Below are 14,086 nucleotides of genomic sequence, written 5' to 3'. Positions count from 1 at the left end.
ATGTAGTGTACCTGTGTACAGCAGTGTTCACTAAGTTTGACTAACAATGGAATCGGGTAGTCTCTATTCTGCTTATCTACAGTGTTGTTACTATGTACATCCATGAAGATTTGCTCTGATTTCCTCAGGTAATTTACCTTAGATGATACAGTAGTCCAGTTAGTAGAGCAGCTGCCTCACACCTCCAGTGACCCAGGTTCAGTCCTGATCTCCAGGGCTTCTGTGTGCTAACGTGTTCACTCTCTAGGTGCTCCAGTTTCCTCCTACATCTCAAAAGACCTGTGGGTTGGCAGGTAAATTGACCACCGTGAACTGCTTCTCATTCAAGAGAGTGGTAGAGTATGGGTGAGTTAACAGGAATGTGGGGAGAGTAAAATGGGATTAGTGCAGGATTAGTGTAAACGGAACAGCAACACAGACTTGGTGGGCTGAAGAACCTGTTTCTGTGGTGTATGTCTCCGTGAGCTCCTCCTCCTACATCATAGGGATACTTAACACATATTCCCAGTGAGAGAATTACTGCATTGCCTTATGAGGCTTTGTAAGTTTTGTGTGGAACTTCTGCTGAAGTTGCAAATATACCTGCAATCAGATGCTGATGAAAATTATAAACTCATTTAAGATGTGCTTACACACAGGCACAGAACTCACGATCCACAATACAGGAACCCTGCTCACCACTGTTCTTCAAGAAAGCTCCCCACCAAGTCCTAGCCTTCAGTGTGGGTTGGACTTCCCCTTTACCTTCCTGCTGCTGTCAGGCGTGACTTCAGTGGGAGTCCCTGCCATTCTAAATCTGTGATGAAGTTAAGCTTGCTCGGCGATCAATCAGCTTACACACAGCCAATCAAGAGTTTTAATTAATTTTGGAAACATTTTACAGAGTGCAAAAATGTGATTAAATGAGATGCTAATCAAAATTAAACTCTTTGACAATGTCAGAGAGAAAGTAAAATCAGGTATAGTTTGAAATGTTTGTGTGAGAGATTTGAAAGTTATGAACATAAAACTATTTTTTCGGACCAGATAATTTTCAAAGCAGTAATTATGGCTCAGTACTAAAAATTTACTTAGACCTCATGCAACAGGGTATTTTGCAATGGGTCTAGTTTGTAAACTCATGTCAGTTCAAGTGTTTTCACTAGACCGCAATGGAGAAGGTCGAAGCAACTGGTGGATGGTTGGATCATTGGCTGCAGCTTCGGGATTTCCCAGTTATGCTGCACGTATATTGCTATGTTCATGGAGCAAAGACGGAGAAGACACTGGTTTCACTGAGATTCCTACCACTAAATGTGGGAAGATTTTGACAAATATTTCGGTTTTTTTCCTGGCTCATTTTGTTGCTGTCTCCTTCCAGGCTGTCTTTGATTGCGTCGTGAACTCCCTGAAGAACGTCCTCAACATCCTGATCGTTTACATGCTCTTCATGTTCATCTTCGCTGTGGTGGCAGTGCAGCTTTTTAAAGGCAGGTTTTTCTACTGCACTGACGAATCCAAAGAGTTTGAGCGGGACTGCAGGTACTTGGTTTAATGTTTAGCACATAGAATTATAGTCATAGAGTTGTAGAGTTACACAGGCCCAACTCGTCCATGTGTTCGTTCCTGTAAGTGTTGACTACTAGAGGCACAGTGGATCTGCCAAGGTGCAGAGTTGTGTGGTGTGGTGCCATACTTCTGATGACCAACATAACGGCAAATCAACGTCTGTTCATTGTGCTTTTAAAGAGGGAACAGTGCCACAAAGGTGCTCTGATCTGTCGCATTGCTCTCCTCACTGGGAGCTGTGGACTCCCCGGATTGGGTGCCTGTCGTCTCTTTCGAGTGGCGTGCATTATGTTGCACAGGGAAGAGAAGCATGCCTGAATTTAGAATGATCTGGTTCTTAGTTGGCCAAGTTTTCAGTGATCAGTCCTGGGGGATCCAGCGATCCTGGAAAATACTTCTGGAAGAATTAAGACTTTGCTATGCATGTCAACAATCAAATCACTCTACACTAAATCAGGGATCAAGCCTCACAAGTACTTTGCTGACCATGGTATTGGTATTGGTTTATTATTGGTATTGGTTTACTATTGTCACTTGTACCGAGGTACGGTGAAAAACTCGTCTTGCATACCTATTGTACAGGTCAATTCATTACACAGTGCAGTTACATTGGGTTAGTACAGAGTGCATTGAGGTAGTACAGAGTAAAGTGTCACAGCTACAGAGAAAGTGCAGTGCAATAAGGTGCAATGTCACAACAAGGTAGATCGTGAGGTCAGAGTCCATCTTATCGTATAAGGGAACCGTTCAATGGTCTTATCACAGTGGGGTAGAAGCTGTCCTTAAGTCTGGTGGTACGCGCCCTCAGGCTCCTGTATCTTTCAAAAGATTCTGAGGTAGTTAAATATTAATGCAGATCCCTCCCATTCTCTTTCTCCCGCTGGTTATCCCTCTCTCTGTAAGCAGTTGTTCCATGTTGACTATTCCTGCCCACCTAATTCACCACCCTCCGCCTCTGAAAATTACACCATGGTTTGAACATTCTCTATTCCTTGTTGCCTTTATATAACACTGCTCCTTTACACATGTTCTGCAATTCCTTCCCTCTTTGCTTTCCTTATTTTTCTTTGAACCTGTTGCCTTTCCCTGCGCTCTCTTTTATAACAACAACTACCTCCATCTGTAATCTTTATTTCCAGCTTTTCTCTTGATCCGTGCTATCCTGAGAATCCAGAGGGTGGTGAATTAGGGAAGGGTAAGTCTGAATGGGCAGGGAGCAACTGCTTACAGAGAGAGGGATAACCAGCGGGAGAAAGAGAATGGGAGGGGTCTGCATTGATATAGTGAATTTAACTACCTCAGAATCTTTTGAAAGATACCATGGCCAGAAAAGTACCCTGATTGAGTGTAGAGTGATTTGATGAGAGTGTTTTAGATTTATTCTGCAGCTTTGCATTCTGTTTTAAACCACCTAATTCTTACCTGGTGCTAATCCCTACCCACTTTCTCTATCCTTGTCATACCCGTCCAGTTTCAATTAACCTTGTTCTTTTACGAATAACGTTTCTCCATTCCAATGTGAGTGTGCACCTTATATTGTGGTTACCACTGCTCACACTCTGACTCCCCACCTCCCTCTACATAACATGTGTGCCATGGCTGAGTAGGTTGTGGGTTCAAGCCCCACTTCAGATCTTTCAGCACACACTGAAGGAGTGTTGCATTGTCTCGTGGATGAGATGTTAATCCAAGGTCGGAGGCATTAAATGCTTTAATGACTGTAAAAGATATCCAGGTGCTAATTTGAAGAAGAGGAGATTTCCTGGGTGTCCCAGTACATATTTATTCCTCTCTCAATATTACTAAAAATAAATTATCTGACTGCAAGTATCTTGATAACTTCAATCAAATCACCTCTCCCATTCCGGGAAGTGTTGTGCTAGTTTATGTAATACCTGGTAAATCTACACTACTGTTCCTCTGAAGTCAAACCTAGGATGTGGGCCCCAGAACTTTGCTCAGTGCTCCAGGTGTGGTATTGGTATTGGTTTATTATTGTCACATGTACCGAGATACAGTGCAAGGCTTTTGTTTTGCCTGCCATCCAGAAAATCATGCCATACATAATGACATCGAGGTAGTAAAAAGAAAACAATGCAGAATATAGTGTTGCAGTTACAGAGAAAGTGCAGTGCAGGTAGACAAATAAAGCGCAAAGTCCACAAGGAAGTAGATTGGGAGATCACGAGTTCAAATTTTAGCATATGAGAGGTCCTTTCAGGAGTCTGATAACAGCGGGATAGAAACTGTCCTTGTGGTACGTGCTCTGAGGCTTTTGTATCTTCTGCCTGAGAGGAGGGGGGAGAGGAGAGAATGACCAGGGTGGGGGGGTGTGTGGTCCTTGATTATGTTGGCTGCTTTCCTGAGGCAACGGGAAGTCAATGGAGGGGAGGCTGGTTTGCGTGATGGACTGGGCTGCGTTCACAACTGTCCACCATTTCTCACCAGTTCCTGGATCCTTGAGTGAGAACGGTGTGGTTTCAAGCCGTGTGACAAGTCCATGGGTTACTCAATGAGTCTGCATGGTGCAGGATCAGATCTTTTCTGCTCCCTGCTGCTTTTGATGGCCTCTCAGTCACTTGTGGGATCGTGAAGCACAGCAGAACTTTCTACCTGTCTTTCTACTCAAATAACACCACGAGAAGTGGATTAGCTGGTCATTTCTGGGTCGCTGATTGTGGGAATTTGCTGCTGTGCACTGTGTCCATCCACCAAGGTTATTGATCCAAAGTCAGTGAGATCCTGAACCAAGTCCAGCTTGTCTTTGAGCAGCAGGCTGACTGAATGGTCCAGTTCTCAGTGTGATTCCTGCTCTTGGGTAAGACAGAGAACCACATTTCGCCGTGTCAGGTGTTGACTGGCCGACTCATAGAGGGTCCATTTGTCCTACGCCCTCAGAAGGAAACCAAGGTTCCTGCTCACCCCACTGTCAACATCTGCAACCACAGCTTCTTGGAGGTGTTGGGTCATCATTAGGGAGGCTCCTGTACATAGAGGGTGCCTGCATCCCTTGCCAGTTCCTTGCGCTTTGGCTGGCAGTGACTCTAAACACGTCTGGTGGGGTTGTTCCAACGAGGGCGGACAAGTTATTGGTTGTTGGCTTAAGGCACCCGATGACGGTTCTGCAGCTGTCACTCAACTCTGGGTTGACTTATGTGCGCGGACTGTGTAGGCAGAGTCTTCCCTGGAGATACGGCTGTCACAAAATGGTGGCTGCATTGAGCTAAAGGAACAACAGTCATTGTATGTGAAATGCTTTGAATGTTTTTCGAAGTTGTTTTAATGTTACATTTAACTATAAAGCATGCTTTCATTTCTCTCTTGTCTGTTTCAGAGGGCAGTACCTGGTATACATGAGGGAGAGTGATATTAAGGCGCAGAAAAGAGAGTGGAAACGATATGAGTTTCATTATGATAACGTGCTGTGGGCCTTACTCACACTCTTCACTGTATCTACCGGAGAGGGCTGGCCAGAGTAGGTATCGCTATTAAACACCAATGTAATGCAATCTTTTTAACCTTATTCATTCTTTAGTCTGCCGTTTAGTACCATGTGATCTTCTGTCAGGAGAAATCTGAGTTTGACAGTGAGCTCCACACTTCCAACGTCCACCGCGCCCTCAAGTTCACTTGGTCCGTCTCTCCCCTTTCTTGATCTTTCTGTCTGCATCTCAGGAGACAGACTATCCGCCGACATACCTCTCCTCCTCGTCTCACTCCCTTTGTTCACCTTTTCCATCCCTCCCTTCCCTATTACTCTCCCCCCCCCTGGCTCCATCTACCCATCACCCACGCCCCTATCCACATGTGTTTCTTCTCCTTTGGCCAACCTTCTTATCCCCTCGCCCACCTGGTTCCATCTGCCAATCATCCCTCCCTTGTCTGGTGCCACCTATCACCTACCAGCCTTTGTCTCTATCTTCCCTCCCCCCACCTGGCTCAATCTGCCCATCTCACCTGGTTCCACCTATCACCTGCCAGCTCCTGCCTCACCCCTCCCTCTCGCCTCTTTATACTGGCTATCTTCCCTCTACACTCTCAGTCTTGACCCAGAACGTTGACTATCCCTCCACAGATGATGCCTGACACACTGAGTTCCTCCAGCAGTTTGTTTTTAAGAACATAGAACATTACAGCACAGTACAGGCCCTTCGGCCCACAATGTTGTGCTGACATTTTATCCTGCTCCAAGATCTATCTAACCCTTCCCTCCCACATAGCCCTCCATTTCTCTATTATTCATGTGTCTATCTAAGAGTCTCCTAACTGTCCCTAATGTATCTGCCCCCACAACCTCTGCAGGCAGTGCGTTCCACGCACCCACCACTCTCTGTGTAAAAAACTTACCCCTGACATCCCCTTTATATCTTCCTCCAATCACCTTAAAATTATGCCCCCTCATGTTAGCCATTGTCGTCCTGGGAAAAAGTCTCTGACTGTCCACTCGATCTATGCCTCTTATCATCTTGTACACCTCTATCAAGTCACCTCTCATCCTCCTTCTCTCCAAAGAGAAAAGCCCGAGCTCACTCACCCTATCCTCATAAGACATGCTCTCCAATCCAGGCAGCATCCTGGTAAATCTCCTCTGCACCCTCTCTAAAGCTTCCACATCCTTCCAAGAATGAGGCGACCAGAACTGAACACAATACTCCAAGTGTGGTCTAACCAGAGTTCTATAGAGCCTCATGGCTCTTGAACTCAGTACCCTGACTAATGAAGGCCAACACACCATACGCCTTCTTAACAACCCTATCGACCTGCGCAGCAACCTTAAGGGATCTATGGATGTGCACCCCAAGATCCCTCTGCTCCTTTTTGCTGAAGACAAATCCTGTCCCTTCAAATTATTTTCCAATACCACTGATGTAAAACTCACTGGCCTATAGTTATCTGGCTTATCCCTGCTGCCCTTTTCAAATAAAGGGACAACGTTTGCTATCCTCTGGTCATCTGATCCAAAAATGTCCATTAGGGCTCCAGAAATCTCCTCCTTAACGTACACTCACTGTGCCATCGGGTAGGGAGTTGCTGGACTTACACCCAGCAACAAAAGAGCCTTTGCCAATCCCATGTCCTGGTGATGGAGGGAGGGAACGTCCAGGGTGGTAGAAGGCAAGCCAATAAACCAGGCGCCTTTGTCCTCACTGATGCCCAGCTTCTCATCCAGGCATTCCACCTGGAGACAAAGTGTTGAGGCTTTGGAGCGTCAGGAGGTGAGTTTGTCCTCAGGATACCCAGCCTCTGAGGCACTGCTTTTACAAGGCTGGTCTAGTTATCTGCTAATAAAAAGCTATCCTTTGGAACTGCAGAGATAAGGTCAGCTTCTGAATTCACGTGGACCTTATGGCCAGTGACACTAAAACCATGCGTTTGGGATTGCTAAACATTAAAGGTAAAGATCTGCCATTAGATTGCGGGTGAGACGCAGGTCTACACCATCCCAGCAATGCACCTTTAATCGACTTTAGCCACCTTGTTCAGCAAGGAGTGTGGGGAGACTGGGAATGAAACATTGGTTTAGTATGGCCCACAGAGGTATATTGTGAGGGGTATGTAGATTGGGCCATCTGTACACTTTGCTGACAAGTTCAGGGCAAAAGAATGTTTGCCGAAACAGTTTGCAGATGTGACTTTGCAATACTTGATGTTCAAGTTCAAAGTTATTGTCATGGTCATTCATACCCAGGGTATAAGTGCCATGAAAATTAGCTTTTTGCAGCAACAGCACAGTACATTACAAACATGACAACTGTAAATTATATTAACATATGAATGCATGCATTAAATGCAGAATCTGGGATAAATACTATGACCACGGACAAGCCCGACTGTGTTGCAGTGATACGGAGCCCTGGTTGGATCATACCCAGAGCATTGGGAGAAACTCCGGGCAACACACTTCAGGAAGGATGTATTGGCCTTGTAGGGAGAGCAGTGAAGGATCACTCCAAAGATAGAGGAAAAAGAGCAGAAATTAGGGCTACATAGAAGTGAGCAGCTTAGGGGGTGGTTGGTTTCAAGACATTAAGAAGGCAGATGGAGAGAAACTGTTGCTGATCATCAGGAGTCTGTGAATGGGGGCAGAGTCTAAAGGTTTGAGCCTGCCCTTTCAGGAGTGAGGTTCAGAAACTCTTCCACACACGGAGCGTGGTAGAGGTTTGGAACTCCCTTCCGTGAACAGTCCATCATTCTGGGTCAATTGTCAATCTCAGATTGATGGATTTTTGTTAATGAAATGTCATATTTTCATGTTATTTCAAAGAAGAAGGCCATTCAGCCCATCATGACTAGGTCAGCTAGCAGTCCCAATCTCCCATTTCTTTCTGTGTAACCTATTCTCTGTCACCTGGCTACCAATTCCTCTTAGTTTTTCTGACAGCCACCCACACTTGGGGCAAGTTAACCTGCCACCCTTGAAATGTATTCACAGAGAAAAGGCAACATTGTGGTTTGGCTGCGGAATATCCACGATCTCGCTCAATATCAGCAGGATCATCGGGGTCTTCAAGGCCTCCTCTTGTCTCCAGTGTAGCTTCACTCCTCCCAAAAGGAAAGACATCTCTCGAGAAAGCCGAAACCAAGTCACTCATTGCAAATTGTTTTGAATAAGAGTTATCTTCAGGCATCTCAGTCAGGCAGCAGAGGTTTAAGGGAAGCGGTGTAATTTAGCTAAACCTAGTCTTCATAATGAATGGCACCACCAATGTCAGAACAGGCTTGAGGGGCCGAACAGCCTACTCCTGCTCCGATGTCCTCATGAACCCTCCTTTTCTCTACAGCGTGCTGAAACACTCGGTGGACGCTACTTACGAGAACCAAGGACCCAGCCCCGGCTACAGGATGGAGATGTCTATTTTTTACGTCGTCTATTTTGTGGTCTTCCCTTTCTTCTTTGTGAATATCTTTGTGGCCTTGATCATCATCACATTTCAAGAACAGGGGGATAAAATGATGGAAGACTGCAGCCTGGAGAAAAATGAGGTATGAGGTTTGCCCAACATGGCAGTGAAGTGTTTGCAAGTCATTGTAGAGTGGACAGAAATTAATTGTATTAATGTCAAGGATATCAACCACCGGGTGGCAAATGTACAGTACCTTAAGCATGAATAGATGCACATGGTGACAATTGTGTAAGATAAGATAAGGTATCTTTATTAATCACATGTACGTCGAAACACACAATGAAATACATCTTTTGCGTAGAGTGTCTTGGGGGCAGCCCGCAAGTGTCGCCACGCTTCCGGCGCCAGCATAGCATGCCCGCAACGTCCTAACCTGTATGTCTTTGGAATGTGGGAGGAAACCAGAGCACCCGAAGGAAACCCACACAGACACACGGGGAGAACGTACAAACTCCTTACAGACAGCGGCCGGAATTGAACCCGGGTCGTTGGTGCTGTAATAACATTACACTAACTGCTACACTACCGTGCCTGCCCTGGGGACCATAGAGAAACTGGGTAATTCCCTGCCAATCATACTTGGTTAGCACACTGCTGTTAGTAACTGAGAGATTTTTTCAAGCATAATTGTTCTCTGCATTTTTCTGGAGTAATTACCTCGTTTTTATCAGGAGTTGCTTTTGTTCTGTTTTCCCTGCTCTTCAGTTGGACTGTTTCCTGAGTAAGTTGCCTTTCGTTGTGGTACAGTTTACGACATTGAGCACAGATGAATCCCCGGCCCCTGCTTCCAGTTCATTGACCAACATAGTGTTGCCAGTGGATACTGCAAATGCATATATATTAAGAGGAATCCCAGAGGGAAATGTTGTGGGATGCATCCTCTTGGGTCACAAGTGAAGGATTTTACTTGGAATCTATTCCTAACCAAATAATACGATGCTGAGGTTAGGCTAAGACCATAAATATCCATAAGACTATAAGATTCAGGAGCAGAATTAGGCCATTCGGCCCATTGAGTCTGCTCCACCATTCAATCATGGCTGATTTATTTTTCAACCCCATTCTCTTGCCTTCTCCCCATAACCTTTAACCCCTTTACCAATCAAGAACCCCTCAATCTCTGCCTTAAATACAGCAGACGACTTGACCTCCACAGCCCTCTGTGGCGACAGATTCCACAGATTCACCGCCCTCTGGCTGGAGAAATTCCTCCTCATCTCAGTCCCTTTACTCTGAAGCTGTGCCCTCGGATCCTGGACTCTCCTATTAATGGAAACATCCTCTCCACGTCCACTCTATCCAGGCCTTTCAGTATTTGGTAGGGACCTGGGATCCGGGAGGCCTTGATATCCTTCATCTGGACTAGTGCCCGAACAGCCATCAGATTTGCTGAATCGATAATTACTGAAGGCTTCAATGTGGGATTATGGAGTTAATGACTTTATTACACCCAGCCCTCACTTTGCCTTATCTCTGTGGGCCACTGCACCTTTGTGAACCACCTTAAGTGTTAATATTACTTTGTGTGCTCGTGGGTGCCCACATATGACCCTCACCTTTATATTTCCCTCCAAGATGTGTGGGAAGACGAGCCTGAAGTTCAAGTTTATTGTTGTCATGGGCACACATACACAGGGTATACATGCCATGAGAATTAGCTTTTTGCAGCAGCAGCACGGTACGTTACAAGACAAAGACGAATATAAGTTAACATAAAACTAAATTAACATAAATTATACATAACATACACACGTGTAAATTAAACACTAGTGCAAGATTGTAGTCCGAGGTAGTGTTGGGGTTTTTCAGGTCGGTTCAAGAACCTGACGGCAGTGGGGAAGAAGCTGTTGTTGAACCTCGAGGTTTGGGGTCTTCAGGCTCCTGTACCTCCTGCCTGATGGCAGCATCAAGAAGAGGGCATGACCCGGATGGTGGGGGTCCCTGATGATGGATGTCACCTTTCTGAGACCGTTGTAGATGGCCTCGATGGTGGGGAGAGCTGTGCCCGTGATGGAACTGGCAGAGTCCAGCACTCTGTAGTTAATGCAGTTAACACTTAAAGACTGGTCTTCAAAGTCATTTCACTTGTTCAGTGAGGGTGAGGAACTTTACCCAACCTTCCCACCCAGAAAGACATTGCAATCTTTCCAACGCAAAACCCACCATGAGTGGCCTGGGTGGTTTCACATGGAGAGAATGAAGGGGTGAGAGAGGGACAGAACTTGATTGTTAGGGACAACACAAGGTTTGGATAGTGACAGCAATAACTTCAGTTAATTGCTGGGCACTGCAGGGGCCTGACAACATCCTGGAAAGTCAGGGGAATATTTCAATTTCAATTTTTCCCAGAAAAATATCTATTATACAGATATAGCATATCTATCACTGTCCTCTAGAGTTATGCAGCACAGAGGCAGGCCCTTTGGTCCAACTGGTCCATGCCGACCAAGATACCCATTTGCCAGCATTTAGCCCATAACCTTCCAAACCTTTGCAATCCCTCTACCTACTCACTGTATTTTTCTCCGGAGAGATGCAATGGGTGGAGGATAGTTGTAGATAAATTATGCACAAAACATCAATCTCAGTCACTAATAATATTGTGTGCAGCGGGCATGATTGAGAGAGAACTACCTGGCGTTGTGTACGCTGCACAGGGGCACAGCTGTCACCATATACAGCTGTCCATAAAATACTTCAGCAACTGTACCATTTCAATTCTCCCAAAGAACACATTTTAAATAAACACACACGACGCTGGAGGAACTCAGCAGGTCAGGCAGCGTCTATGGGGAGAAATAAACAGTTGACATTATGGGTCGAGACCATTCATCGGGACAATCTTCATGAAGAGATTTGAAGAGAATTCTCAACATCATTTTCTTGCTTACCTGTGATCGAATGCCCATTAGCATGCATGGGGAGTGATGGAGAATGGGCTCAGTGTGAGTCAGGACAGACCAGCAGATCACTTCATGTTTGGGAGCAGGCCGGGAGGACATTGGAACAATGTGATAAAGCACAAAAGCAGAGCTTATTGGTATTGATATTGGTATTGGTTTATTATTATCACTTGTACTGAGGTACAGTGAAAAGCTTGTCTTACAAACCGATTGTACAGGTCAATTCATTACACAGTGCAGTTACATTGAGTCAGTACAGAGTGCATTGATGTAGTACAGGTAAAAACAATAACAGAGTAAAGTGTCACAGCTGCAGAGAAAGTGCAGTGCAATAAGGTGAGGTCACAACAAGGTAGATCATGAGGTCAGAGTCCATCTCATTGTATAAAGGAACTGTTCAATAGTCTTATCACAGTGGGGTAGAAGCTGTCCTCAAGTCTGGTGGTACGTGCCCTCAGGCTCCTGTATCTTCTACCTGATGGAAGAGGAGAGAAGAGAGAATGTCCCGGGTGGGTGGGGTCTTTGATTATGCCGGCTGCTTCACCAAGACAGCGAGAGGTAAAGACAGAGTCCAAGGAGGGGAGGTTGGTTTCCCTAATGCGTCTGGAAGATTTCCCAGAGACCATGATTGGCTTTGCTTAAACTTACTGAATACTCTTCATTTATATTTTCTGTCAGGTAACTAATTTCATTTTTAATTAAATGTTATGCCAGTCTTGAATAGTGTAACTGGTTTCTTTGTTATTACTAGGCTGCTGGATCCAATGCTGTTTCTGTGTGAGAGTTGGTTATCAACAAGAAGGGGGAATTAGACCTCATTCACTCAGGTTCAACAGGCTGTGTAGCAGCAATGGGTTTTACACAACTTACGACATTTTCCATTGATTTCAATAGCACTGATTACTGAAGCTAAGTTACAATGCAGAGCAGCTCTGGTGCCGGTAACTGTGGAAAGAATTCTCTCCTACTGCTCAACGGGGAAAATTGTTGCTCGTTTTAATGTTCCCACCTGCATTAATACCCATTCGTGCTTTCTGTGAATGCGTAAATCCTGCAGAAAGTGTCTTGCACGGGTTGTAAAGACTTTGTGCCCATTTCCTGTTGAAGTCTCACCCATGGGGAAATTGGGCCATCAACTTCCTATCAGATTCTCTTATTGGGTTTTCTTCTGACATCAAGTCTACACCAGCTCACAGCAGTCCCACCAATCCCACTCCTCCACTTATTCCCCTGTAACTCATTCTCCCTCATATCTTCCTCATATACCTCCACACTGATTCTCCTACCAGCCAATAGGGAGACTTTACAGCAGCCAATTAACCTACCATGTGCAATGCCTTTGGGACTGGCATTTCCCAGTCGTATTCCATCTGCATCAGCACATCAACAGGCAAGGCGGCCACCTCAGGGAATGGAGGGATATGGACCATGTTCAACCAGAAAGGATTCATTTAATTAGGTAACTGGATCCAAAGGTCATGATCGACAACATGATGCTTCATTCACAGTTAAACAAGGAGCAAAAGGTCGGGGGCCATGGGTGACTCGGGGAACCTTGCTGGGACATTATTTCCATCTTCGCTGACTCCCCCACATTGATTTTGATGTGCTGCCTTTTGCAAACAAGCAGCCCTTACAAGACTGCAGCATATGAAGCCTAACCTTACTGCCCTATAGTGTGGAAGACCACATAACATAGCATTGTTTAACCCCTCCTCAATTTCCTCTCTTCCCCAATTTCCCGCACTCCTCCGACCATGGGGAGAGATCTTGGACCGGAGAACATACAACAGTACAGCACAGGAACAGACCCTTCGGTCCACAATGTTGTGCTGAACCAATTAAACTAATGACTCCTAATTAAACTAATCTCTGCTGCCTGAACATGAACCCTCCATTATCTACATATTCATGTGTCCATCTAAGAGCCTCTTAAAAGCCTCTATCTTATTTGCCTCCACCACCACCCCCGGCAGCCCGTTTCAGGCACCCACCAGTCTCTGTGTAAAAAAACTAGCCCCACACATCTCCTTTGAACTTCCCCCTTTACCTCAAATGCATGCCCTCTAGTATTAGACATTTCGATCCTGGGAAAATGATACCGGCTATCTACTTTATTTATGCTTCTCATAACTTTATAACATTCTATCAGGTCTCCCCTCAGCCTCCACTGCTCCAGAGAAAACAACCCAAGTTTCTCCAACCTCTCATTATAGCACCTGCCCTCTAATCCAGACAGCATCCTGGTAAACCTCTTCTGCACCCTCTCCAAAGCCTCCACACCCTTCCTACAATGGGACAACCAGAATTGAAAGTGATACTCCAGATGGGCTTAACCAGAGCTTTATAAAGCTGCAATGTAACTTGCTGACTCTTGAACTCAAGTGTCCCGACTAATGAAGGCAAACATGCCACAAGCCTTCTTTACCACCTATCAACTTGTGCAGCTACTATCAGGGAGTGGTGGAGAATCCAGGCAGTGCAAGTGTGCAGACAGTGTGGCAACGAAGAGCTGACAGAAGAAGCCACCTGCGAGTGCATAGCTCAGCTTCCAGAGCGTTTAAACGGGAGGAAAGAACAGCGGCAGCTTCTTAAAGCAGGGATGCCGCAAATGGTGACACCACAGCAAAATCCAGTCCTCAAAATTGAATGAAATCAAATTTCTAAGCAAGCATGTCCTTTCTGATCAGGGTAATGAGCATCTGCAGTCTCATGTGTCTCCAGGGTAAT

General features: G+C 45.4%; 1 protein-coding gene across 4 annotated transcripts in view; it reads left to right on the top strand.

Moving 5' to 3' along the window:
- The window catches only part of LOC127585070 (voltage-dependent P/Q-type calcium channel subunit alpha-1A-like), a 486,564-nt gene that overhangs the window by 372,402 nt on the left and 100,076 nt on the right, over positions 1-14,086 (top strand). For all 4 annotated transcript variants that reach the window (XM_052042225.1, XM_052042224.1, XM_052042223.1 and 1 more), the window contains 3 exons: positions 1,361-1,521; positions 4,883-5,023; positions 8,331-8,532. In XM_052042225.1, the coding sequence (XP_051898185.1) occupies positions 1,361-1,521; positions 4,883-5,023; positions 8,331-8,532 (504 nt within the window). The remainder of the gene's footprint in view (positions 1-1,360; positions 1,522-4,882; positions 5,024-8,330; positions 8,533-14,086) is intronic.

Source organism: Pristis pectinata, chromosome 31 (assembly GCF_009764475.1).
Source record: "Pristis pectinata isolate sPriPec2 chromosome 31, sPriPec2.1.pri, whole genome shotgun sequence".
In the NCBI taxonomy this organism is placed as follows: Eukaryota; Metazoa; Chordata; class Chondrichthyes; order Rhinopristiformes; family Pristidae; genus Pristis; species Pristis pectinata.
This window is presented reverse-complemented; position numbering and strand designations above follow the sequence as displayed.